At 42.9% G+C, this 26260-nt stretch overlaps 1 protein-coding gene across 2 annotated transcripts in view; it reads left to right on the top strand.

Moving 5' to 3' along the window:
- Positions 1 to 26260, top strand: part of mtmr4 (myotubularin related protein 4) — a 67553-nt gene that overhangs the window by 31044 nt on the left and 10249 nt on the right. For both annotated transcript variants that reach the window (XM_080748587.1, XM_080748586.1), the window contains exons 3-11: positions 3113 to 3202; positions 11573 to 11689; positions 14142 to 14224; positions 17454 to 17620; positions 17939 to 18035; positions 19165 to 19278; positions 21500 to 21690; positions 24297 to 24425; positions 25001 to 25112. In XM_080748587.1, coding sequence (XP_080604713.1) covers positions 3113 to 3202; positions 11573 to 11689; positions 14142 to 14224; positions 17454 to 17620; positions 17939 to 18035; positions 19165 to 19278; positions 21500 to 21690; positions 24297 to 24425; positions 25001 to 25112 — 1100 coding nt within the window. The remainder of the gene's footprint in view (positions 1 to 3112; positions 3203 to 11572; positions 11690 to 14141; positions 14225 to 17453; positions 17621 to 17938; positions 18036 to 19164; positions 19279 to 21499; positions 21691 to 24296; positions 24426 to 25000; positions 25113 to 26260) is intronic.

Below are 26260 nucleotides of genomic sequence, written 5' to 3'. Positions count from 1 at the left end.
AAATCAGTGAAAATAGCTGATCTACAAGCTCACAACGCGGCGCATAATAATTAAACCCAAACTGTAGGAAACAAAAAACTGTGTCTGTGTTTGGGAAACAGTGGTCTAATGTCTAGTCTGTCTGTGGATCACAAAGCTCCTAGAGTCAAGTGTGTGATTGGAGGCACTGAGAGATGGTGAAGAGTCTGACCATCTGCTGCTGAGACACCCACAATGGAGAGAGTGAGAAAAGGAAGAATTGTCTCCTCCTACACAATTTATTTAGTAGACAACTACTTGTAGGAGATCAATGGGTTCCTTTTTTTTTCTCTCTCCTCAACATTTGGGTTTTGCTGCATGTTGGCTAGAATTGATTTTGTGTTTTTGTCTGTCACTCCTTTTTGTGTAGTAAATGGAATTACAAACTTAGAGCATATTAATAATACCTTTAAGGCTTTCGAATTTCATTTGGCCCTGTTGGCCTTCATTCCACATGATTTTCTGACCTGATTGACATGTTTGTTCAGTCTGAAAGGGAAACTTGGTCATCCCAGGCAGAAAGAACAAAGGTGATTGCCCCCTCTATTCCTCTCGTGTTCATGTCCCACTACTCTTGTGGTTTTACAGGCATTTTAGGCACTTTAGAGTTAAAGTGACACACAGGATTTTGCACTCGTCTCCTCATGTTGATGGTTTAGCAGTTCACAAGGCTCCCTTTCACATTCACATTGACATCAATTTTCACACTGAGCCCACAGAAGTACAGGCCTTTCTAAAGCCACAATTTCTTTGTTTACTCAAGGCTTTGGCACCATGTTGTCTGAGACTGCAGCTGTTGGCATCAGGTGCAGAGTAAATGTTTGACCTACGTCATAACTGATGGCCTGGACTCAAGCTAGCAAGACTACAAAATGCAATGGCTGCAGCTCCAACATTAGTTTTACAAGTGAGAAATGCTGTCATTATGCAGTGTCAAACATTTGTTTCATGGAGCTTTCTATAAATGCCCTTCTCTGCTTCAATCGGAGAAAGCCATAGTCTCTGACTTTGTCTCTGAACAGAGTTTAATTTGAGATCTTTCATTGTCAATAATTAAGCTGCTAAATGATGCATGCGAATATGCTCTAGTATGTGATAGTGAAATTCCACCTAAGGTTTAGGCCCTTATTAGACGGAGACGCTGCCGATCTCATTTTGGATTCGTTATCAAAATGAGATCGCCTTTACACCTCGCATTGGCTCCTCATTGACTCGTATTGTCTGCGTTTACACGAAACGCACCATGTCATGCAAAATGCTGTAGTACATATGCCCGTACATATAGGCTACTGTGTATTTACCCTTCAACTATAAAATATAGCCTATGTTGTTTTTAATGAGACATAGGTCTACATTGTAATTATGCTCCCAATTAAATCCATATTATTATCGTCTGTTCGCATATTCAATGAGTCCCGCGGTGCAGCCAGTTGGCTGAAGTTAGGCCTACATCATAGAGGTTTTTTAAAACGCCAATAAAAGCCACCTGGAAGATGAAGGTTGGAACAACATTTATATGGAGCATTCTAAGGGGATGGGCGATATAAAGTCGGAAAAAACGTATAACGCACCAATGGATGCGACATCACGCGAGCGAGTAGACTACAGAGGCGCACATGGGTATGGTATAACGTACCTTGATTACAGGAGAAAATAATAAAATGTACTTCTTAAAATGAATTCATCATGCTTGTTGCTAAAAAGTATTGGCAACATGACTGGTGTAATTGCATGCTTGCCTTCACAAGTGCAAGACAACAGCCATGTTACCATACCTTAGCATTTGCAGAACTGTCGCTGCTGGCAGGATCGCGTCGAGCAGCCGGAGGAGGAGAATTTTCTTTTCTTTTTTTTTTGACATTATGAGCGAGTGTGTAGGCCTATTCGTGGACTCTTTTTATTCTGTCTGTCTGTCAGCATATTCTTTACATTACTCGTGTGAGTAGCCTAATGGCAAAGCATCTGGATAAATCACTGTCTGTCTGTCTGTCTGTCTGTCTGTCTGTCTGTTTGTCAGCCAGACTCAGCATATTACAATAACGCACTCATTACCTGAAGTCCGCTGCTTCTGTGATGTGATGTGATGCGGTGCATGAAGAATTAATCCAGTATTTGTTGGTGAGAAGTTGAAAAGGGGGAACGCAAAATAGTCATTAATCATTAGTTTGCTTAGAATGGAATGGTTACCAATCCATAGCCTAATGGTTTAATTTAACTTTGCGGAGAGGAGAGCTGTTGCAACTCCGTCAGGCAGCTATAGGCTACCAGGTGCGACTCATGCGTAATTATTGATCTGACCCTACTTCTGCTGGCAGTTGTAATTGCTTATGTTGTCTATAAAACAATAAATGTTTTATAGCCAAAAGGCTATAGACATTTTTAAAAGGCTTTCATATACTCCTGACATTTTTCAAATGAGGTTTGGTCTTATAGATCACTATGTGTTCAGTTTGGGCTATTTTCTGGGTTTTAATTAGGCCTACAACAACACAAATAATAATAAATACATTTTCGGTTAGTCTGACACACTGACACTGTTATGCAGCAGGGGAGGGGGGAGCAGGGGAGGGAGTGCTATGACATCATCGCACTCTCCCTCGCTGCCGAATTCCTTTATTACACAGCTGCGTATATGATGCGAAAACGCACTTTTCCACTTTCAGACCCGAATTCAAAAAGTGTCGGATTAGGTCATAAAAACGCGTCTCCGTGTGTCAAAATGGCCGTTTTACTAGTAAAAACTACCTGGTAATTAAAAATTCGTCTCCGTATAACAGGGGCCTTAGTTTCTTGCATCAGAAGCCTAGTAGTGTAATGAATAATGGTAAATTCAGCATTTTAGAGGATATAGAGAGTGTTTTAGCAATGACCACAAATGTACACATTGCCTGTGGTTTCACATTGCATTGAATAAACTGGCTGTACCTAGATTGAGATATTTGTCCTTCATGTGCTCATATACTAATTCATTTCCTGTTGTTCCTTTTTATCTGTTTCTGAGACATAACCTTGGTTACAAGCATGTTTTTCAGTACTGGCCTAATGGCAAATTAAGTCGTCTGACCAACATTGGCTTTGTTGTTGTGCGTTGCAGGGTGAAGAGGGGCCTCCAAGTCTGGAGTACATCAAGGCCAAAGACCTGTTCCCCCAGAAGGAGCTGGTGAAGGAAGACGAGAGCCTTCAGGTAATATTAGAATTCTGATCATCTCTTAAACTAAGTAAGCTTTGCTGGAGCCTATCTCCTATTTCTGTAGCATGAGCTGGACATGACACTAGTATGTCGCAGGGACTTACTTAATCCAACCCTTGATGCTGAGTGCCAAGCAGGTCCCATTTTTCAGTCTCTTTGGTATGACCCGATCGGGGATCGAACCCCAACCTCCCAGTCACTGAGCTGGTAAAAAAACTCTTTAACTGCCAGGTATTAATTAATTAATTAATCCGCCTGTGCCACAGGTTTTCAGAGTTTTACCTTATTTTCCACGGCAACGGGAACGCACCCGTAGAGGTCGGCAGCGACAGGGATCCCAGTAAAAGTGGGAATTTGCAATTTCATAAAATTGAAAATGGAAAGATATGATAGATTATTCATTGTCTAAACTGTACTTGAACATGAGACGAGTCAAATTTGTTAAAGTTGCAGTGCTATGTTTTGTCTTATGTTCTCAGAATATATTGAATATGTTTTTCAAGTGACTAAATTTGTTCAGAAAGCCTGGAACCTGGAAGGCTTTGGAATGTGGTAAAACAATAATGTTTATGCTTGTGAAGCAAAAAGTTTTAAAATGTATTCCATGGAAAAGGTGCTGCTGTCAGTGACAGAAGTGGGATGGGTCTGTGCTAAATTAGTTCGGACTAGCTGGCAGTGTCAGTAGGCCTCATTTATAACATAATCTCCTAATCGCAATAATTTGAGATAATTGCAATTATCTTTGCATATTCGTCATGTCGACTTGAAATATGTTCTTACATGTTCAAACATTTTCCTCAAAAAGCAGATGGCACATTTTTCTAAATATTTTTTAAATATATCAGTAATTTCTTTATATATGTAAGTAATTTTGTCATATCCGTCTTGTGCAAGTTTTGTTTACAAAGCCTAAAATACAAACAGTAATCCACTGGCTGTCCCTCCGTCCGTCCGCCCGTCAGTCTGTCCGTCACGTCAGGTCACGTCACGTCACACTTTTGGCCCTACTCTTATCTCCGGCACCGTTGCCCCTATCCTTGCCAAACTTTGCACACACACTCCTTGGCTGGCAAACCACAACCTCCGTCCCTGATTTCTCTCATGCCCCTCTTCTAGCGCCACCATGAGGTTGCTTTTAATGCCACTTACAGGCCAATTTGTGTATACATGCGACCTGGAGGTCGCTTATCTCCCGATTAGGGAGTCTTACTGGTATTCATATGTTTATGGTTCAATAAACACAATTGAATCGTTTATATCGTCTATTATTACAGCTTCATACACGTTACGCTTATGAATGAAAATGAGAATCGGGCAAAGTCATGTACAGTAGGTATGTTTTGAAGGTCTTTGTTATTTCTTTTGGCAACTAGAATCGCCATAAAAGTATCCTCCAAGCTATCTACAGTATTTGCTCTCTCTCTCTCTCTCCCTTCTCTCTGCAGTCATGCATTGTTTCACATCCTCCTGCTGCCTTTTGTCATGCTTTTATATAAAGAGTTCAATGAGTTCATGACTGACTGACTGGCTTATATAGCTATGGTGGCTGTATGTGCTGATCTGCATTCACCCCACCCATACGTATATGTACAGTACACATGGTTCTATACAGATGTGTGTGCACACAGGCTGCTTGGATCGGAAGTCACGACTCACACGCCAAGTCAGGAATTATTACGTGCCACTTTTCTCTTTGACCCCCCCACCCTCTCCCTCTCTCTTATAAAAATGTATTGTGTAGCAGTGTTTCCGAAGGCTGTGTAGCGGAAGCGTGACACTATATATCTTCTATAGATCTTCTGTTGAGCTAGCCGCTGACTAGCCAGTGACTCATACACCTACATTCGGAGCACAGCTTGTTTAATGCAGCTCCAAGGCTGCATGCCATTGCTAACTGTGGCACCGGACACATTGTACATCATTCTTCCACACAGTGGAGCAGCACGCAGACACACACACACACACACACACACACACACACACACATACTCTCTCTCTCTCTCTCTCTCTCTCTCTCTCTCTCTCTCTCTCTCTCATGCACAGTGAACAGAACACAGCTGGTACACGCTGTTCTTTCCGTGGTCACATTCTGATGTTTCTATTAGCAATCGAGATGAAATCCAAAGGGAATTGGGCCGCCACCCCGTTATTTACTTGCTATGACAGAAGATAATGGATAATCGACCCCCTCCTCCCCCCTCGTACTAAGGGGACAATGTTATGTCAACCCAACAACAGCTGCATTCCAGTCAACACAGCTTCCACTTTATCCGCAGCTGCACCTCTTTATCAGTCACTACATAAGGTTAGTATAGTTTCAGTTGGCCTGTCACAGTTATTACATAATTGCCCTAGTCGGTTAGTTTTATATAAAAAAAGAGATGCAAAGCAATTACGCACCAAAAACCAACATAAAAAAAAAACGGACTCAAAAGTTCAGTTTCCATCTGTATTCACCCAGCCACGCTTCTTTTCACCTGTGTGGGTTGTAGCTGATTACTAGAGCGAACGAACGCATATAAATAAGGTCATGGTTTACCACTGTAGATCCCTCTAGTAAAAATGTTGCTCTCCGTTCATCCTCAACGGGTACACATTATTGTGTATTATTATTTTATGCTTTAACGATTGAAAAATAGCAGATATACAAGCTCACAGCGCGGCACCGAGTGCCGCGCTGCAAGCTTGTAGATCTGCTATTTTTGAAAAATCTTTAAAATATAAGTGTCTTTTGAATCCTTCTAAGATTTTTTGTTTCTATGTCAGCAATCTGGCCGGCCATCGTCAAAGAAAAGGTCCTTTTCACTTAACTGGAGCTCAGTTAGTCTGTTCTTGAGAGACTACTGTGTCAGTGGTTCTCAAACCTTTTCATGTGAAGGACCACCAAAATGATATGTATTTGGCCACGGACCCCCATCTCAAAATATTTAGTTCCAGGGACCACCCAGAACCAAAATGTGTGCTACAAACGTTCGCTTTGAAAATGCATATTCAAAGATTTGCACAAATTTTCACGACTTTTTTAAAAATAGCAGATCTACAAGCTCGCAGCGCGGCACTCGGTGCCGCGCTGTGAGTTTGTATATCTGCTATTTTTCACTGGTTAAAGCTTTCAATAATTCTAAATGGGTTATTTAATTATGCTTCGATTAATGGCACTGCTTGGAATGGGCACCCTCGTCGTCACTGACTGTCTGTCATGACAAGAACACCTCCATGGTTACACCCGTTGCATGCCTGCCGTCAGTGATGTAAAGTAACTTACGTACTGTACTTGAGTACAATTTTGAGGTACTTTTACTTTACTCAAGTATTTCCAATTTTCAATACTTTTACTTCTACTCCACTACATCTCAGAGGCAAATATTGCACTTTTACACCGGTCTACTAATTACAAAACATACAGTAACCACTTCAGCCCTATATACGTTTCGGCCATTTGAAAATAGCCGATCTACAAGCTTACAATTCTCTAACTATTAATTAACTGAATGTCTGTCAGTCTGTCTGTACTCTGACGTCATAGTACTGACGTCAGAGTACGGAACACCATATATGGGCATAAAAGAGAGCCAGACAGACATAGATAAGAGATCTCCATATGTATGGGTATGAAAGGGACACAGACAGACAGACGGATACAACGGGTATTGCACACCTGGACATAATGGTGACTATTCTGCCCAGCGGGCACCAGTCTAGTTATTACAAAACATACAGTAACCACTTCAGCCCTACATACATTTCGGCCATTTGAAAATTACCGATCTACAAGCTCACAATGTGTCGCTTGTAGATCTGCTATTTTCAAAAGATGTTATACATTTGAAAACTTGTGAAAATGAACATTCTGTGTAATGAGTACTTTCTTTCTTTTTTGTATTTATTTATTATTTTTTTAAGATATGTTTTGGGGCTTTTATGCCTTTATTGACAGGACAGTACGCTGACAGGAAATGGGGAGAGAGATGGGGAGTGACACACAGCAAATCTGATCGGGCTCGGGAATCGAACCAGCAACCCAAAAAAAAGCCTATGTGGTATGCGCCTGGACCAGTAGGCCAGTGGGCGCCCCAGTAATGAGTACTTTCGGCTTAAAGTACTTAAAGGGGAAGACCACCCATTTTCAATATTGAACTGTGTAATTAATATACCTTAGAGGAGTTGTGTGGAAAATAGAAAAAACGCTCCCCCCCTTTTGTGTTGCCTAGAACTGGAGGATTGATTTTGGGGTTTGTATTGTAAAGTACAACTTGATGACATCACACCGTTGTACTTTACAATACAAACCCCAAAATCAATCTTCCAGTTCTAGGCAACACAGAAGGGGGGGAACTTTTTTCTATTTCCACACAACTCCTCGAAGTTATATTAATGACATAGTTCAATATTGAAAATGGGTGGTATTCCCCTTTAACACTCAGGACGCCACCATTCACTTGCGCTTTATTTTGAAGAGCCCCGGAAGCTCCGTGCGTGTGCACGTGGGTGTACACTGACGATCCAGGAAGGAGATCTGTTTGTTTACAAACGGTCGCGAAAACTAAAATCCTAACCGGGGCCGACCATCACGGCATAGTGTCGCCGTGAAGACAAGTTGATCTCGGCCTCCTCGGCGTTATTTGCACCTTATTTCGAGATAAAGCCGTTTTTATGTTTCAGTATAGAATAGGAGTCAATGGATAATGGCCGCTCTCGGTTGCTTCTGGCTGCGTTGCGTCATGACGTATGCAGTTTTTTCTTTCACCAGCACCCGTAGCAAGCGTCTGAGATGCGGGTTACCATGGAAACCTTATCTCGTCTGTGAATGTGTTTGGCTACCAAGAGCAGCCAAACTGTTAAAGTATATTTTGATACCAATACTTTGGTACTTTTACTCAAGTAAATGTTAAATTCCGGACTTTTACTTGTAACAGAGTATTTATAATATTGATACTTTTACTTAAGTAAAACATTTGAGTACTTTTCCCAGCGCTGCCTGCCGTCGTCATCATCACGTACTAGTGCACCAGCAGGTCCTCCTCTGTCTCCATGACTCAGCAGCTTGCATGCTAATGCACAATGGGTTAGTGCAATATGTGTTCTCCCAGGCAACAATGTGAGCGTAGCTTATCAGGAATCCAATGACCAGGCCGTGTGTCACACGTTGTCCCCAGTGATTACAGTCGTCAGGGAATTGACAGGCAACCATGTAGACTAGAGCAGGGGTCTTCCAGGGGACCCCTTAGTTGAGAGAGAGCTGAAGCAGTTTCATTGTTTGACAGCATGATCAACAGTGTATTTTGGATTCATGTTAATATGTGTTTTCAGATATTTAACCACTTGAACGGTCAATATTTAATAAACTTGACCTTTCACTGTACTTAGTCTGCTCTTTTCCCCCTCCAAAGCTCTTTGCCGAAAATAGCCGATCTACAAGCTCACAACGCCTCGCGCTGCGAGGCGTTGAGTGTAGCAAAGAGAGTAGCGTTACTCGGTGTACATGGAACGGTGATGAGTAATGGTCAGGTGCTTCGTTCGCCCGATGAAAGCCGGGGGGGGGGGGGGGGTATGGGGGGGAGGTGTACAGCTGTTATCATGAGTATTGTCACTCATCAGCCGACAGAAAGCACACGCTATCTGAGGTAACGGAAAGTTGATTTTATCTCTTCCACATAATTTCATCCGATTGAAATCCATTGTTCAACATCCGTCTCAATAAGAATTTTACTCTACAGTTTAATGAAAAGAGAAGCGCCTCCCACCCCTAGTTTGGCAATCGTAATGCAATTCCTCTCAGTGAGACGTTGCGAAGCGCTGAATTCTCTCATTTGCAAATCCCGCCCCATTCTGCCCTGTTACTATGGTGGTACAGATGACCCTGGGCAGATTGTTTTTATAGTGGCAGTGAATGGGGGGAGAGGGTATTTTCATTGCCTCATTATTGCAATTTAAAGTACCAAAGGAAAAACATCTAGGTGATATTAATAAAAAGGGAAGACAGGTACAGTAGTTACATTGCAAAACAGGGGGTTTCCCCCGAAAATATATGTTTTAATTTGTTTAATCCCAGTGGGACAGAATCACCATTGCAGATTATTTTATAGTGGAAGTGGATGGGATTTTTTTTTCATAGCTATATATATAGCTATATAAAGCAGATTGTTTTTATAGTGGCAGTGAATGGGGGGAGAGGGTATTTTTATTGCCTCATTATTGCAATTTAAAGTACCAAAAAAAAACACATCTACGTGATATTAATAAAAAGGGAAGAAAAAAGTACAGTAATTACATAGCAAAACAGTAGTTTTCCCCCGAAAATATATGTTTTAATTAGTTTAATCCTCTGGATCAGATAGAGGACATAAATAGAAAGAGAAAGCGCAGTGCATTTTGGGTAGGAAAATGAAAGCCAGCCTATAGTTCTCCTCACATAATAGGCTGGCTTTCGTAATTCTGCCCATTCAAAATATATGTACCCAATCGAAACTCTTAGTTACATTGATAAGGTCCATGTGAACTAGTTTGTTGAAGCTTATTCATTATAATGAGCGAAATCGCTATCACCTCGCGCGGCCGTACTGCACGAACGCCGTGCTCCGCAGAGCGGACCGCTGTTGAAAGCCTGAAGCAACATTCTCCACTGCACAAACTCCACCCCCGATAGCAAAAAGTGAATGGTTTTTTCTGGTTGGCCAGTCAGGGAGTCTCAGGGACCAATCAGAAGGCTGACAAACGGTGGATTGCGCTGGCTGAACTACAGAGGATGGAAACTTCATTGTTATGTGAGGCTGTGCGGGCTGGCCAGTTTGACCGATAAAGATGCTTCCATTTTTAGACGAATGGAAGCATCATTCAGAAGTTGGCAAGTGCTGAGGACTGTGTGTCCCCCTCCACGCGGTTGGCTTTTGAAGCACTTAATGCCCCTGCCTCGGAACAAGATGAAAAATGTGTTCTATTATCCTCTGATGGGAACCAATTATCTTAATGCAGGGGTCGCGTTCCAGCAGGAGCCTGGTTTGCGGCTGTAATAAAGCGAGTCGTGCAACTAGGAATGTTAATGGACAGTTTGATTGCCCTCGCCGTGACATCAGCAGTCATGTAGACACTCCCTCATTCTGGCCCACCCTCATCTTCTGCCTGCTCAGTCAGGCTAGGTGACCAGCCCCTCTGCTCACAATGATCCTTCAATAATACCACTATGTGCTAATTGGACCCTTATACATGCTCACTCACTAACGGTGGAACATTCAGCCAGTCAGTCAGCCAGTCAGTCAGTCAGTCAGTCAGTCAGTCAGTCAGTCAGTCAGTCAGTCCATGTTCTGTCTACTTAAAGCATGACCTTATCTAGCAGCAGATATTACACACACACACACACACACACACACACACACACACACACACACACACACACACACACACACACACACGCCCCATGTCAGGCTTCGATCTTCATGCAACATTCATAAGATGTCATTAGATGACATTCACAGCTTCAGAAATAGCATTGTAATGTAGACATAAAATAAGTAATCATAATCATAATAATGATAATAAAAAGAGTAAAGCATTAAGTATAAACAAACAAGGATAATGTAAGAAGCCACAGAGAAAATATTGTTTGTAATATTGGTGTAATAGTGGTGGGTCAAACAGGGAACCTCCACATAATGCAATTCCTGAATGCGATTCCCAAACCCAGGATGTCCTCCCTTTACTGTGACTCTCTTGGGCTTTTTATGACTTTACGCTTCACGCTTCATAGCCTATGTGGTATGCGCCTGGTCCATGAGGCCTTACTGTTAAAAATAATTTATATAACATTGTTTGTGTCCCAAAAGCGTTTTTCAAAAGTTTTGAGGCTAAATTACCACTCCTGAATACAGAGCCCCTGATCATTTCTGCCTGGCTTTCTGAGCATTTTCAGCTGCAGTACCACCTTGTCCTGAGTGGGAGGACTGCGCTATTGAGCCAGTTTTGGTCCCACACTCCTCCCCACCTCCTGCTCAGCAGGCCTCCCCAACCCTCTCCCAGCTCCTCCTGCCTCCTTCTCAGGCCTACCCACCCCTCCCCAACCCCCACTCAGCACAGCAGTAGCAGTAGGTCCCGATTGTGATGTCACAATCGAACCTAAAATCAGACAGCCCATTCTGAGACCTGCTGCTTACATAGATCTGCCCATAAACTGAGAAAGACCCAATGGTCAGAAATAGGACTTTGTGATGATATAACGTGCTGGTGGGACACCAAAAAAATACATACAAATTGGAAGAATGAAAATTCATGGTGTAGTCCCTTTAAGTGTCCTGTAAAATAAATGCCATAAATAGATCGATAGATTAAAAATTATGTGCTTATAATGTGGTTTGTCTTGTGTCCTTTCAGGTGCCATTCCAAGCTCTTCAGGGGGAAGGGGTGGAATATATTGGCCGTGCCGATGAAGCCGTCATCGCCATCTCCAACTACAGACTCCACATTAAGTTCAAGGACTCTGTCATCAATGTAAGAGCAATGTGTAGACCCTTTGATTTAGCTCAAATGTTACCTGTTAACAGCAGCAAAGCTAACAAGAGTATGAGAGAGGAGGCTGTATACACTTTAATTTGACATAGTTTTCATTTCTATATACAAATATTACAGGTTATGCATAAAACATTTTATGCTGCTAACAAAGCAAAATAGCTAAATAGTACTTTGCTCAAGGTGAACTCCTTTAAGACATTATCACAGCCTGGTGGGCCACGGTATCTCTATACCCGCTCAGATGGCATGAAGTTGTTGGACCAGCTTTGCAGTTTGCACTTAAGCAGCTGCAAAGCTCCTTAGGCAGGAGTTCTTTTTTTTTCACATGGCATCTAGCACAGGTCCGACCCTCTCTGGCAACATAATCCAGCAGTCTGCATTTACTGACGTCAAGACTCTCCTCAAACACAAACAGGCCATTTGTTTGCATTTACTGGCAGCCCCCTTCTTCCCCAACCCCTGTCATCTTTTCCAACACGGCTCGACCAAAAAATAAAAGTTAATAAATCCACCATCCATAAAAACACGGCCTGAACACTGTCTGCCACTGACACCATAATGTTCAATGTTGCAACATTTCACCTTGACTGGTTTTTACAGCAATTTCAGATCAGGGCACTGAGTTCAGGAGACAGTAGCTTGCATCCCAGAGAAGACTGATATTCTGTCCTGTCTTGACCACAGCAACATACTGTATACTGTATGAATGTAAAAAGAACCCCAGCTCCCCACATAGTTGGGCTTCCAAGCTATTTTCCTATCCTTTGCCCCTTCATCCCAATTCATGTTTGTCTCTATGATTTCCACTTCACAAGTAGTTCGCACTGTTGCTGCTGTTGATCTGCTCCGCTTCATTGATCTTTCATCTGTCCACCTCTTTAATTGTCTCCCCCATGACTTGTAACTCTTCATTTTCCTTTTGTGTTGGACCTTTGGTTTAATAGTTTTTTTTGTTTTGTTTTGTTTTGTTTTTGTTTTTTTCATTTCCTCCTATCTTCCTGTGTCTTCTCCTTTCTGCCTCCCTCTCTGCTCTCTCTGTCTGTCTCTGTCTCTCTCTCTCTGTCTCTCTCTCTGTCTCTCTCTCCCTCTGTGCGTGTGCTCCCTCCCTGGTGTCACTGTGTTATAGACCTACCCAGGTGTGGACAATGAGATATCTGTGAGTACCAACATGTGTCAAATGCCACCCTCTGCCACAGTCTAGACTAGAGACTCTAGACGATTCAGCCACTCAGCCACTCTTCAGGCTGTTCGAGCTTTATACTTTGTCGTACAATAGCGTTGAACAGAGAAAATAGCCGATCTACAAGCTCACAATGGGTCGCATTGTGACTTATTCTGAGCTTGTAGAGCAGCTATTCCAAAAGTGAAAATGTTAGGGACGACAAATGTTTCGACAAATATTGAATGCCGATAGTAGAATGAAATTGAATAATTATACCCTCCTTGAATGGATGCTCCCAAAGAATTTACTATTCTGAACTACATGGCATGAAATGGTTGTGGAGCCAATGCAAGCAAGGCTCATTCCACGTTGGTGCGGACAAGTTGGCCAAAGATCAGATCCAGTCAGGAATTAGATTAATTGTCTGGAGTGACCTCATTAACAATCCAGCCCACAATAGCACTCACAAGCCTCCTGCGTAAACCATGCAATGGACCTAGAATAATTTGCTGATTTGATGTGTGTGTGGCTTATCGTGCCTAACACGAGTTCCAGGGTTTGTTGAGCTATTTGGCAGCTGCCCTCCCATGAGGGTAGAACCTGTGCTGTGTTGCAGCGGCTTGCCTCTTCACCCACAAGGGGAGGGGGGGGGGGGGGGGGGGGGACTGAGTTACTAGGGCCCAAGCATGGGCCCAAGGTGGAGGGGCTTTAATTATTTTATACTTGATGTTATAAAAATAGCAGATATACAAGCTCACAGGAGCTTGTAGATCTGCTATTTTTTTAGAAAAGTCGTGAAAATGTGTGCAAATCTTTGAATATATGTATTTTCTACACGAACGTTTGTAACTCGAAATTTGCTTCTGGGGGGGGGGTCCCTGGAACTAAATATTTTGAGATGGGGGTTCGTGGCCAAATTCATATCATTTTGGGGTCCTTCACATGAAAAAGTTTGAGCACCACTGACATAGAAACATAGGTTTTTCAAAATACCTTAGAGGGATTTGAAATATTCAAAGACTTGCACACGTTTTGACGATTTAAAAAAAATAGCAGATCCACAAGCTCGCAGCGCGGCACTCGGTGCCGCGCTTTGAGTTTGTTTATCTGCTATTTTTCAATAGTTAAAGTACCCAGGAGCCCAGAATTTGCTGCGACACCCCTGCCTGTCTGTCTGTCTGTCTGGGGTTGGTGGAGGTGCTTAAAACATGTCTGCTTTGACAGAGACCTCCCAGGATGACCGGGTCTGCTCTCTGTCTCCCCCTGCAGGTGCCTCTGAGGCTCATAGAGTGCGTGGAGAGCAGGGACATGTTCCAGCTTCACATCATCTGCAAGGACTCCAAAGTCGTCAGGTAAGGAGAGCAGCCTGCCTACCGCTGTGCACCACTTAAGGCTCTGCTGACAGACTAATGTGACTGCAGTGCAAACTAGATGAAAGCAGGCACATGCACACATAGACATCAAAGGGGGCTCAAACCCCTGCAGTTTTACCCGTGTGTAAGACCGTCTCCAGACCATAAATGCAGTTTTTACTATGGTGAAAGAAATGCAAATGCCCTCTTTCCATGCAACTCTCCTGAACTTGAATGCAGCATCTTATGTTGAAAGAATTGCCGTTACACCACATCTCTCTAGAAATTTCAGCCCCTGCCTCTCTAACATTCTCTGCACGTCCCTGGATGAAAGTATAGGAACAACACACACACACACACACACACACACACACACACACACACACACACATATAAAAGTTCTGGTAATGTGCTGACTGATTCACACTAGAGCTGGGATACCCGACCAAAATCCGACGGGACCCGACAAGCCCGACGGGCTCGGGCTCGGGTCGGACGCATTTTCACAATTAATTGTCGGACGTCGATTCGGGTCGGACATAATTTTGATTCATAGAAAATAAAGTGTAAAACGATACAACTATCGTCTCTGTGTGTGCTATTTCCTTGTCTTTCTGGTGCACTGCACGTGACTACGCTCAGTGCGTTGTCTTGACAACCATGCACATGTTCATGGGGAAAAGGAAGGAGTGTCATATATGTGACAGAGAACAAACAAACAAACAGATACACACAAGAAGAAAAAGCGAATGAGTGAGAGATAATGTTGCCGCCAGCCGAGATAAAAGTTAACTTGTCTACGGGAAAGTTTAAAGCAATTGAAAACGAAAGAGGGGATCAGCGGTATGGACGCATTTCAACGTAGTTGTCAACGCAGACATAATTAAAAAGTCAGATGTTGAATGTAGCCTAAGCCTAAAACCTATAAACCATAATGGTTGGATTAATAATAGTTTTTGATTAAGAAATACGGCCAAGGCCGCTGTTACGTGGACTGGAGTTTGTGGACGCATTAAAAGCAGATGTCAGATTCGTCTATGCTGGTAAGACTGAATACATTTTGATATTGATTGAACTGTGAAAAAGGTTTGTGTGTGAATACTTTATTAACAGTTTGTAAAAGAGGATTTTAAGTGTGTGACTGCAGCGAGTCACTGTCTGCAGTCAGACCAGAGTCACCAGACGCACAGTGCACGTTATACTGCGCTACTTAGTGCAACGTAGCCTACTTTAATATGTAATTATCTAAAACACTTTCACAAGCCACAATGTGGCTTAATATTATTAAGGCTAACAAACAGGCACGCTGCATGCACTCACTGCACATTATAACACGTTTGCTAGTGAGTGTAAATCAGTGGCTTCCTCAAAGAAAAAGAAACGAGGCGAAAAAGCGTTGAAAACATAAGGTTCGGGCCTCGGCTCGGGTCGGACGCTTTTTCATCATAAATGCTCGGACGTCGACTCGGGTCGGACAGAAAACTGTCGGACACAGGTTCGGGTCGGACAGAAAAAATGGGCCCGATCCTAGCTCTAATTCACACACGTCACGTGTGTGTGTGTGTGTGTGTGTGTGTGTGTGTGTGTGTGTGTGTGTGTGTGTGTGTGTGTGTGTGTGTGTGTGTGTGTGTGTGTGTGTGTGTGTGTGTGTGTGTGTGTGTGTGTGTGTGTGTGTGTGTGTGTGTGCGCGTGCTCGTGCGTGTGTACATACATACATACATACATACATACATACATACATAACATACATACATAACATACATACATAACATACATACATACATACATACATACATACATACATACATACATACAGTACATACATACAGTACATACAATACAATACACACAGACACACAATTCTGGTAATGTGCTGACTGATATCCACAATGGCTTTACTCTTACGGTCTGGGAGGCCCAGTGTATCTTATATGTCCAGCCTCCAGCACCGTTCCCCGTTATAATACATTAATCAATAGTTCCAGGAATAGAGTTTGCTTGGTGGTCATAGAGTTTGCTTGGAGTGTTGCATAAACGGCAACGTAATAATATTAGCAGTAGCAATGGTATTAAAGTTGTCCTTGCTACTGTTGCAGTGTCGCTTACCATATCACTTTGGCAACGATGAGATCATAGTCAATTCACAAACAATAACATGACAGTTGTAAACCAATGATGAGGCAATGTTCATCTTTGTGCTTATTGCATAACAAAGCTTTTACTTATTTTTTTTTGTTAAATATCTTTATTCATATCACATAGGTTTCAACAATATCCATTTAACATCCATTTAACACTGTAAAGATTTTTTTTTTGTTTTCTCCCTTTCCCCAACCCTCCCCCCATATTGCTATCATTAATCACTCCTTAATAAAGAAAAAGACATGAGGCATAAGACCGTACAGAATGAACATAGTTAAGCATACACAATATACACAATAGTAGAAAACAAAGCTTTTACTAAAGTCTGATTACCATAGGCAGATCTTCAAGCTCACACCGCCTCTTACTGCGAGGCGTTGTGAGCTTGTAAATCGGCTGTATGGTAATCAGAAGGTCACAGGTTGGCATCCTGGCCCACCCATGTCTACATGTGGAAGTGTCCCTGACCAAGACAACCCCAAACAGCTCCCCACCCCAGAGTGTTCATCTGAGCAGCCATCAACTGGGTGATGGTGAAACTGAATTTCCCCTGTGGGATTAACCCATTTAGGCCTAGAATTAGAAGGATTCAAAAGACACTTATAGAATCGGGTCAAAATTCTAATGTTCACGACTTTTCAAAAATAGCAGATCTACGAGCTCGCAGCGCGGCACTCGGTGCCGCGCTATGAGCTTGTATATCTGCTATTTTTCAATAGTTAAAGCATAAAATAATGATACACAAAATGTGTACCCGTTCTAAATGGGTTAACAAAGGTCTCCCCTCATCAGGGGAATAATTAAATATTTTGACATTGGAAAAAGGGTGTCCTAATCCTAATCATGTCCTAATATGTTCTCAAGACGTGAAGAAGCATTTTCTTTTCCTAACGGCAGCTGTATCAGGGTGGCCTTGGTTCCTCATCAATAAGCTCTCACGTTATTACACTTTATTGAAGGCTGGGCGGCCACTCACTAATTAATAATAACAAGAAAAAAATAGTACATTTAATTATGCCATTGGACTCACATTGTCAATGGACCCCAGTATTCTCCTTCCTAATGTGTGCGTTCTGTTTCCCCCCAGATGCCACTTTGCCACGTTCAAGCAGTGCCAGGAGTGGGTGAAGCGCCTTAACCGGGCTATAGCCTACCCGTCACGGCAGGAGGACCTGTTCGCCCTGGCGTACCACGCCTGGTGTCTGGGTGGGAATGCAGATGACGAAGACCAGCATGTCCACCTCTGTCGCCCAGGTGACTACACACGCACACAGACACACTCATAGAAGCAGAGTAGAGCATCGAAGAATGCAGACAGTCTCAGCATTCTGCGATGCTCAACTATGCTTCTGTGAGTATTACTTTGTTGACATCCAGGTTTGCCTTGTGTTCAGTTCCCTCCAGCTCATGCCGTGTGTGTGTGTGTGTGTGTGTGTGTGTGTGTGTGTGTGTGTGTGTGTGTGTGTGTGTGTGTGTGTGTGTGTGTGTGTGTGTGTGTGTGTGTGTGTGTGTGTGTGTGTGTGTGTGTGTGTGTGTGTGTGTGTGTGTGTGTGTGTGTGTGTGTGTGTGCAGGTGACCACGTTCGTCAGAGAATGGAAATGGAGGTCAGGAGGATGGGCTTTGACACGCAGAACGCTTGGAGAGTGTCCGATATGAACTGCAACTACAAGTACGTCACATGCCAGGGCTCTCTCGCTAGCTCTCTCTTTCTCTCTCTCTCTCTCTCTCTCTCTCTCTCTCTCTCTCTCTCTCCCCCTCTCTCTCCCTCTCTCTCTTTCTGTGTGCGACAGTTAATGCAGCGTGTTAGGACCCACTGTCTTGAGAGTGACTCAGTATTTTTCAGACGAGACCAGCAACAATGTCACCTTAATATCACAGAAAGACACATAGGGACTGTCTGACAGTCTCAAGGACAACATGTGTCCGTGTGTTTGCACAAAATAACACAACATGTCTGTCAGAAAGGTGTGTTTAGGGTTAGTTAACAATTAGCTTTAGCTACAAAAAAAAAAGCTTTCGCTTCTTGCACATTGAAGTCATTTGGCTTGAATTTAGACTGGGGGGAATGTTGAAAGTTGAATGCCCTCTAGAATATAAAAGAACAAGGAGATATGAGTGCATGTGCAGACATGACTTTGAATAAAGCTCCATTCTTTCAGTAATCGGTTATCTTACCAGGTAACCCCTAGTCAGGACGCACAAACAAAGACGCTAAGCATGTACCAGACATCTATAGTCTGGTACAGTGAATGGTGTTTACTTACGTTGTCTGCTGTTTGTGTGTGAATAAGTAAGACTGAGATTAGGGCAACCAGAGAGAGAGAGAGAGCATCATGTCGGGGTGACAGACACACAGGACAACTGGCTAATTAAATACGCCATAGCCTGCTGAGTACTATGACTCAGCGCTGTAGCTCTATGTTGCCTCTCTCTTTCACACTCTCTCTTTCTCCGTCATTGTTTTGCTCGCTCTCCCCCTCCCTCCCGACCAGTCATAAGACAAACAGCAGGTGAATAGGGAACATCATAGGAGAGGAGTTGAAATGGACAGATGGAGTGAGACAGTAACCCCAAAAGCAGAGAAGATAAGAATATTCTGGCGTCTGAGCCTTATACATTCTACACAGTGACGTGCAGACTGGATAGCATGTCTCTGTTAAATAGGCCTTATTATGTGTTTTAGACAAGAAACTACATTTTTACCCAGTACAATAATATCTTAAAATACAAACACAATTAGCAGATTTAGTTTGTTTGTCTGCTAGCTGGATAAATCCAAGTTCCTCTCCTCTCCTCAGGCTGTGCTCCAGTTACCCTCAGAAGCTGCTTGTCCCAGTGTGGATCACTGACAAAGAGCTGGAAAGTGTGGCATCATTCAGATCCTGGAAAAGGATCCCTGCTGTGGTCTACAGGTGTGTTTACATGAATGTATTTGTTTATTTTATTTTATTTTTGACCACCGTAGGTCTCTACTAAGTATGAAAACCTCCAGCTCCTGTCTGTCTGTCTGTCTGTCCGTCCATCCGTCCGTCCGTCCATCACAATGACACCACAACCCAGCTCAGCAGAAGGATATAGCTGACCTGTTCTGACATCACAATGATGTCGCAAATGAATTTTGTCCATGTCCCTTTTATGCCCATATATGGAGATCCCTGATGTCATCAATATTAAGGAATGTGCGTCACAGTTGGGAAAATATGGCCACATTTTGGCCAACTTAAACAACCAACAGCAACGGAAATGCAGATTTTGGTCTGGTGACATCATCAATGTGTCCCAGTGACCTGCTGGATACCCCGAAAGTAATTGGTGACCCATAAGCTAGTGACCAACGCCATCCAGTGTAAAAAATAGGCAACTCGTCAGGTGGCAGTAAATTAGTTAATTAATCAAGTCATGATTTCAATGCGACAATTTAAATTAAGACTGGATAAGTCAGGGTTCGAACCAGGGACCTTCTGACTGACAGGTAGACACTCTACCTTCTGAGCTACTGAAATCCCAGAATTGAAACAATATTCAATGGCTCACAGAGGTTTACTTTTTCCACAAGCAAATGTTTCTCCAACTGAGTTTTTGGAGCTGTGTGGAACAGAGCTCCGCTATGGGCAGGAATGTGTGTCCAGTCTCACAAGTGAGAACTGTCCCGTTGAGTTTGAACAGGATCTGCGCATGCGCGACACACGCACGCACACGCACGCACGCACGCACACACACACACACACACACACACACACACTTAATCGTTTTCAAACCGAAATCGCGATGCGAAATCCCGCGATTAGCGAATCGCAAAGGCCACGGTTTCTCTGCGAAGTAGACTTCCCAAGCAATATGGAGACGTTTTAATTTTTGAAATCCATTCATAATTGACTAAGGAATGATCAAATCAAACTGTGGTGACTTTCTTTGCTTCCGAGCATCCACACGCTGAAAGTGAAAGTGAATTTGGCACAGTGGCCACTGTGCAGGACTCTGCCAGTGCGTGGGAACTAGGGGTGCTGCAGGTGTTCCAGCCCCCCATGGGGAAGTTTTCATTTTTTTATTTAAATAAGAAAAGAACAAATCAAACATAGCAAAAATACGTTGCCTGTTGTTGTAGTTTTTTATTTATTCATTTATATATATATTTGTATTTATATATAGATATTTCCATTATAAAATGGATTAAAAAATTATAAAAAATATTAGGCCTATTATTTTTCAAACAGCAAAAATATGTTGCCTGTTGTTGTCGTTTTTTATTTATTCATTTATATATATATATATTTTATATACTGTATATATATATATATATATACATATTTCCATTATAAAATGTATTAAAAAATGATAAAAAATATTAGGCCTATTATTTTTTCGCGGGCGCGCTGCTCACACACACACACACACACACACACACACACACACACACACACACACACACACACACACACACACACACACACACACACACACACACACACACACACACACACACACACACACACACACACACACAGCTCCACTTCGAACCGAGGTTTGATTTTTAGATATTGGTTACATTTTTTTTTTTTTTTTAAGATTAGTTTTTGGGCTTTTTATGCCTTTATTGATAGGACAGTAGACTGACAGGAAATGGGGAGAGAGATGGGGAATGACATGTGGCAAAGGTCGTCCGGATCGGGAATCGAACCAGCGACGCCAGCAGGCATCATAGCCTAGTATGTGGTATGCGCCTTGACCACCAGGCCAGCGGGCGCCCCAGATATTGGTTACATTTACAATGTTTGTGTGTAGAAGAAAGTTTGTGCAGATTACTTTACAATATAATTTCATATAATTCAAAATAGCGGAAGATCTAAAGGTCAAAGTTGTTCCTCTTGAGGAGACGCATCTGTGTAATTACGTTTTAGCTGTTCATGAACTATGCCTGTTCAAAGTTAGAATTTCTCTATTGAGTGATATAGCGCCACCCTTTTTGCCAATGGAGTTTTGTTTCTTGGTCGTTTTGGCATAGCTCTGCTCTACCATATTTACTAAGTTTTTTTAAGCCAGAACTGCAAAGAATTATGTTGCAGCACAAGTTGTTCATTCACTGTAAATGCTAGGAACGTTTTAACTGACCATGTGGTCCTTCCTTTGTGGCAGACACCAGAGGAATGGGGCTGTGATCGTTCGCTGCAGCCAGCCTGAGATCAGTTGGTGGGGCTGGCGGAATACTGAGGACGAGTACCTGGTGACCTCCATTGCCAAAGCCTGTCTCATGGACAAGGGCAGCTGTGCAGCTCCGGCCTCCCGGCCCCGCAGTGAAGGCCCAGACTCCTCAGACAGTGACTTTGGTAAAAGCAATAGTTTGGTTTACCCCTGATCCTGTACATCAGGGGTCTTCAACGTTTTGAGGCCAAGGACCTCATAGTTGAGAGAGAAATGAAGCAGGGACCCCCACAACCCTTTCATAGATTCCATATAGTTTCATCGTTTGACAGCACAATCATCAGTGTATTTTGGATTCATGTCAATTTGTGTTTTCAGGTATTTAACCACTTGAGCCGTCAATACTTGTAAAACTTGACCTTTCACTCTGTACTTAGTCTGCTCTTTTTCCTCTCTACACCAAACCTCTTGGCCGAAAATAGCCGATTTACAAGCTCACAATGCCTCACGCTGAGCTTGTAGATCTGCTATTTTTGGCTACAGTTCTCAGAATATGGACATTAGGGTTCAAGTTGTTAATATAAAAAGGATTGGAAGATTTGGAGGACCCCCTGTAGTAACTCTGAGGACCCCCTGTTGAAGACCCCTGCTGTATATTTAACTCTGCATTGAATTTTCTATTCCTGAGAATGGCCTTGTCCGCTTTTGCTATCATTTACAGAACTACTCAGCCTACTCAATCTGGCTCATTCATTCAACCCCAACTCCAAACTAACCCAATTAGACTTAAGGGAACCACCCACAGATAATGAAGCTAAACATGATTCAAATTCTTGGCATCTTGCCACTCTCTATTATGCCCCCTGTTCAATGGGGTTCGGTGTTGATTGTCGGCAGCATAGACCAACGCAATTCATTAGGGTTAAATCACTTTTGCATGTCCCATTTTAGAACTTGGATGCAAGTTCTGCATGTATTGTTGATGACCGTAATTGAATCCTGACCACACAGCAGCCGCGGTATACCAAGTTTCTGTCTCAACATTCTGGGGCAAGTGACAAAGCCTGGACAGCAGTTTGGCTAAATGTTCAGTTTATCTCTCACACGATCCCAATATGGCATCTTCTCAAAACCTAGCCTCACCAGTGTGACTTCAACTGTGAATGAGACTCTAATGTAGCTATGCAGGTATACCCCAAATACCCAATAAGAAAGCTCCATGATTTCCATATACCCACCGCATAGATGCATAATGTGTCCTGAATAAAGAAAACAATATTCTTTCCAAAACCCTATTTGGCCTGCGAGATGCCAGTTTGACGCCCCTGCATACCCAACGCAATAAACTAGACTACACCACTGAATGGAACACATCGAATCAAAGTCCCTTCATTTCATCCAAGTCCAATTTTGCACGGAACACTTCATCCCTCTTGGAATTTGTTTCTTTTGTTTCTTTGTTGAGTCAGTTGGCAGAGAGGGACAAACGGTTGGGGGAGACACAGGGGAGAAAGTCCAGGTGGGATTCGGTCCTAGATCTGAAAAGGGTCTATTTGGTTCCAGTGGTGAGGCTACGCACCTCCCCAATGTCAGTAACGACTTAACGACACAATATCAACCTGCTGAGCTGAGAAATAACTGGCAATAGTTGCGTTTCCATAAAGCCGTTTTTTGCGCATTAAGGGTTTTGCGCATAAATCTTTTTATGGAAACACTTCAAAATTCGAATAAACTTAAGTTATTCGCAAAAAGATTTATGGGCTTGGAGGAGGTGGATTTTGAGGCTTTATCGAAAAAACGTTATGCGCCTTAGTGAATGGAAACACTAAAGCGAATTATGTTTTGAATTCAAATGCATTGAACTCGAGGGAAGGGCTGGTGGGGGTCGGCCACCTCTTGGTTGTACCAAGTTACCAACACGTTCAAAGTTGTGCTCAAAAGTAAAACCATTCGTCATTATTATTCTCTGTTCCGCGGCGGCCGAGAACAGGAGACCTCCAAGCTCACATCGCATCCGCAACAAGCTGTGGTGAGCTTGTTCTGTATATCAGCTGTTATCGTGCTCAATGCTGTTGCAGGGTTGTGGAGTGGAGCGTCTTCTCTTCTCTCTCTCTCTCTCTCATCTTATATATCAAATCTATAGGCTAAAGAGCCCTGGGTTAGTGTGCATGTATAATGTGTCTCACTTGACTGGAAAAATAGCGCCTGTCCGACTGCTTATTTCATGAACTTTCTTCCAAGAATCGCATTTTTTCAGTGAATGGAATCCTATCCTAATTAGAATAAGCTTTATGGAAACGCAACTAGTGGTACATGGAAGTAGAGAGAGAGAGAGAGAGAGAGAGAGAGAGAGAGCAGTCACTTGGAGTAATTACTGCTATTTCTCTTTAGCTGCAGAGTGAGGGCTGTTAGCCTGCTGATTTGCTCCCTGTAGCAGATTGTGCAGTAATGGCATCAGTAGGAGATGCATTGATTAGATCTGATGTCATCAGTATGGGGGGCATATCGGTGTGAAGCACACTGATAACATTGTTAAGAAATGTTTTTAAAATAGTCGAAATGGACAGATCTACATGCTCACAACTCATTGTAACACAATGTGTTGTGAGAGAGTGTATATGTGCTATTTTCGCTGTTTTTCTTTTTTTTACGAGTATTGGGTGAATAGAACCGGTAATGTTGTCTCTTCATCATCTTATCTTACATTTATCCTCCTTTACCTGCTCCTTAATCCACCTCTCCCACTTGTCATCACCAAATCCCATCTCTCCCTCTCTCTCTCTGGACCCAGACTCCTCTCTGATAGGAGGCTCTGGCTCTGATGACAGCTCTGTGCCCCAGAAGCTGCTGATCCTGGATGCCCGCTCCTACACCGCTGCAGTGGCCAACCGGGCCAAGGGTGGAGGTTGTGAGTGTGAGGGTCAGTGTCTCCACAAAAACCTTAATCTTTCCTATCTACTCTCCTGTCAAACTCCCTTTACTATTACTACGTGATTAATGCAGCATGCATGTTGCAATTATGGATAATTCTTAAGGCAAATTGTGCTAAACTCACCTCATGGAAACAAGATGAACTCTTTGGTCTTTGCCAATGATATTCCTGTGATTTTATTCAATGTACATGGAAAGTAGGAGTTGAAGAATGCCCAAAAGGTAACGTTTTGGATGTGCTACCTTTTGGGGATTTTTTTTTTGCACTCCACTGAGGTGCCGGCTACACGGAGCTGGATATTTCTGCCGCGAAGCTGGATATTTTTGAAACCGGATAAATAAGTGAAGACATTGAAAAATATAGACATGGTACCCGGATATCTCTTAACTCATTTAGTGCCTATCCCGAACAAGTTCGACTTTTCTTCGTGTGGACCTAGATATTTTTCTATGTGGATATCTGAAAAAACAGGACATATGACAAATCTAGCTCTGTGTAGCCTATGCCTGAGAAAACCTCTCTAATTTATTCAATGTACTTTTGTATGTTTATTCTGTGTTTAGAGTACTACCCTAATTGTGAGGTGATGTTCATGGGAATGGCCAATATCCATGCCATCAGGAACAGTTTCCAGGCCCTGAGAACTGTCTGTAGCCAGATCCCAGACCCGGGGAAGTAAGTCAACACTTCTAACCTTTCTCACTCAGACACTCCAAAAATGTGCTCTCTGTCTCTCTCTGTCTGTCTGTGTGTCCGTCTGTCTGTCCCTCTCTCTCTCTCTCTATCTCTCTCCCTCCCTCCCCTTTCCTGTACTCTTGGTCTCAGTATGTCTACACCAAATAGAGATGGAATGCAACCACCATCCAGCCCAGTTCCTCTGCTGGGATGGACGGCTATCTCATCTATAGCAGTGGTTCTCAACCTGTGGGTCGGGACCCCCAGGGGGGGCCCCAAATTATTTTGGGGGATCCCCAGATGATTAACTTAATGTAAAACATTGTTTTCACTCTCAACAGTAAATAAACCAGCATAAAGTTTAAGTGTATATATAGGGTATCTGCACATTTCTAAAGTGACAATTTAAGGACTTTTTAACAATTTTGCTGCCATTTTAAACATAGCTGTAGTAAGCAGCTGCCAAATTGTCCTTACCTTTTAAAGTGGGCACGCGCACGCATCGTGCACAATCTGTGCGCGACTCATCTAGTAGACGTGTAGACTCGGTGACAGCTTTCGAATAAAAAAAACCCCATTGAAATAGACATATCCGTTGCCACGCTGTATCCCTGCTTATCGGCCAGTGTTTACATGAAAAAACATTGAAAAAAGCCAGCTGTGCGCTATGGTAACACGTGGACACGTTCGCGCACAAAACGCACGATATGTGCGGGGATCATAATCCAGGCGTGTAGAGACTGGATCAAAGTTTCCAAACGCAAAAATCGGATTGAAAAACGAGCTTTCCATCGCCGAGTAGCTTCCTCTTCTGTTACAATGTAAACCAATGGAGGCGGGACTATGGCCCAGGCTCAGACCGGATACGGAAAGCTAGATCCGGTCCAAACGGGAAATACGACCAGATACAGTTAGGGGGCGGGCCTAAAGTCTCCGAAACGGATATATACATCGATCATACTTTTAATCCTTTCATAATGATTAAAGCTAATTAAATTTCCGGGAACGACGGGCATCGCAGAGAGGTACAGCGGGAAATCCCTGGTTTCGACGGGGATCACAGAGTATGAGTTAATACCTCCAAAATGACAAATTAAACATTGGCCAAATTGTCAAATATTAGAGGCAGAAATTGTGAAAATAGTAGT

The sequence above is a fragment of the Nannobrachium achirus genome (assembly GCF_963921795.1).
Source record: "Nannobrachium achirus genome assembly, chromosome: 19".
In the NCBI taxonomy this organism is placed as follows: Eukaryota; Metazoa; Chordata; class Actinopteri; order Myctophiformes; family Myctophidae; genus Nannobrachium; species Nannobrachium achirus.
The sequence above is the reverse complement of the archived record's forward strand: the minus strand, read 5'-3'. Positions and strand labels throughout refer to the sequence as shown.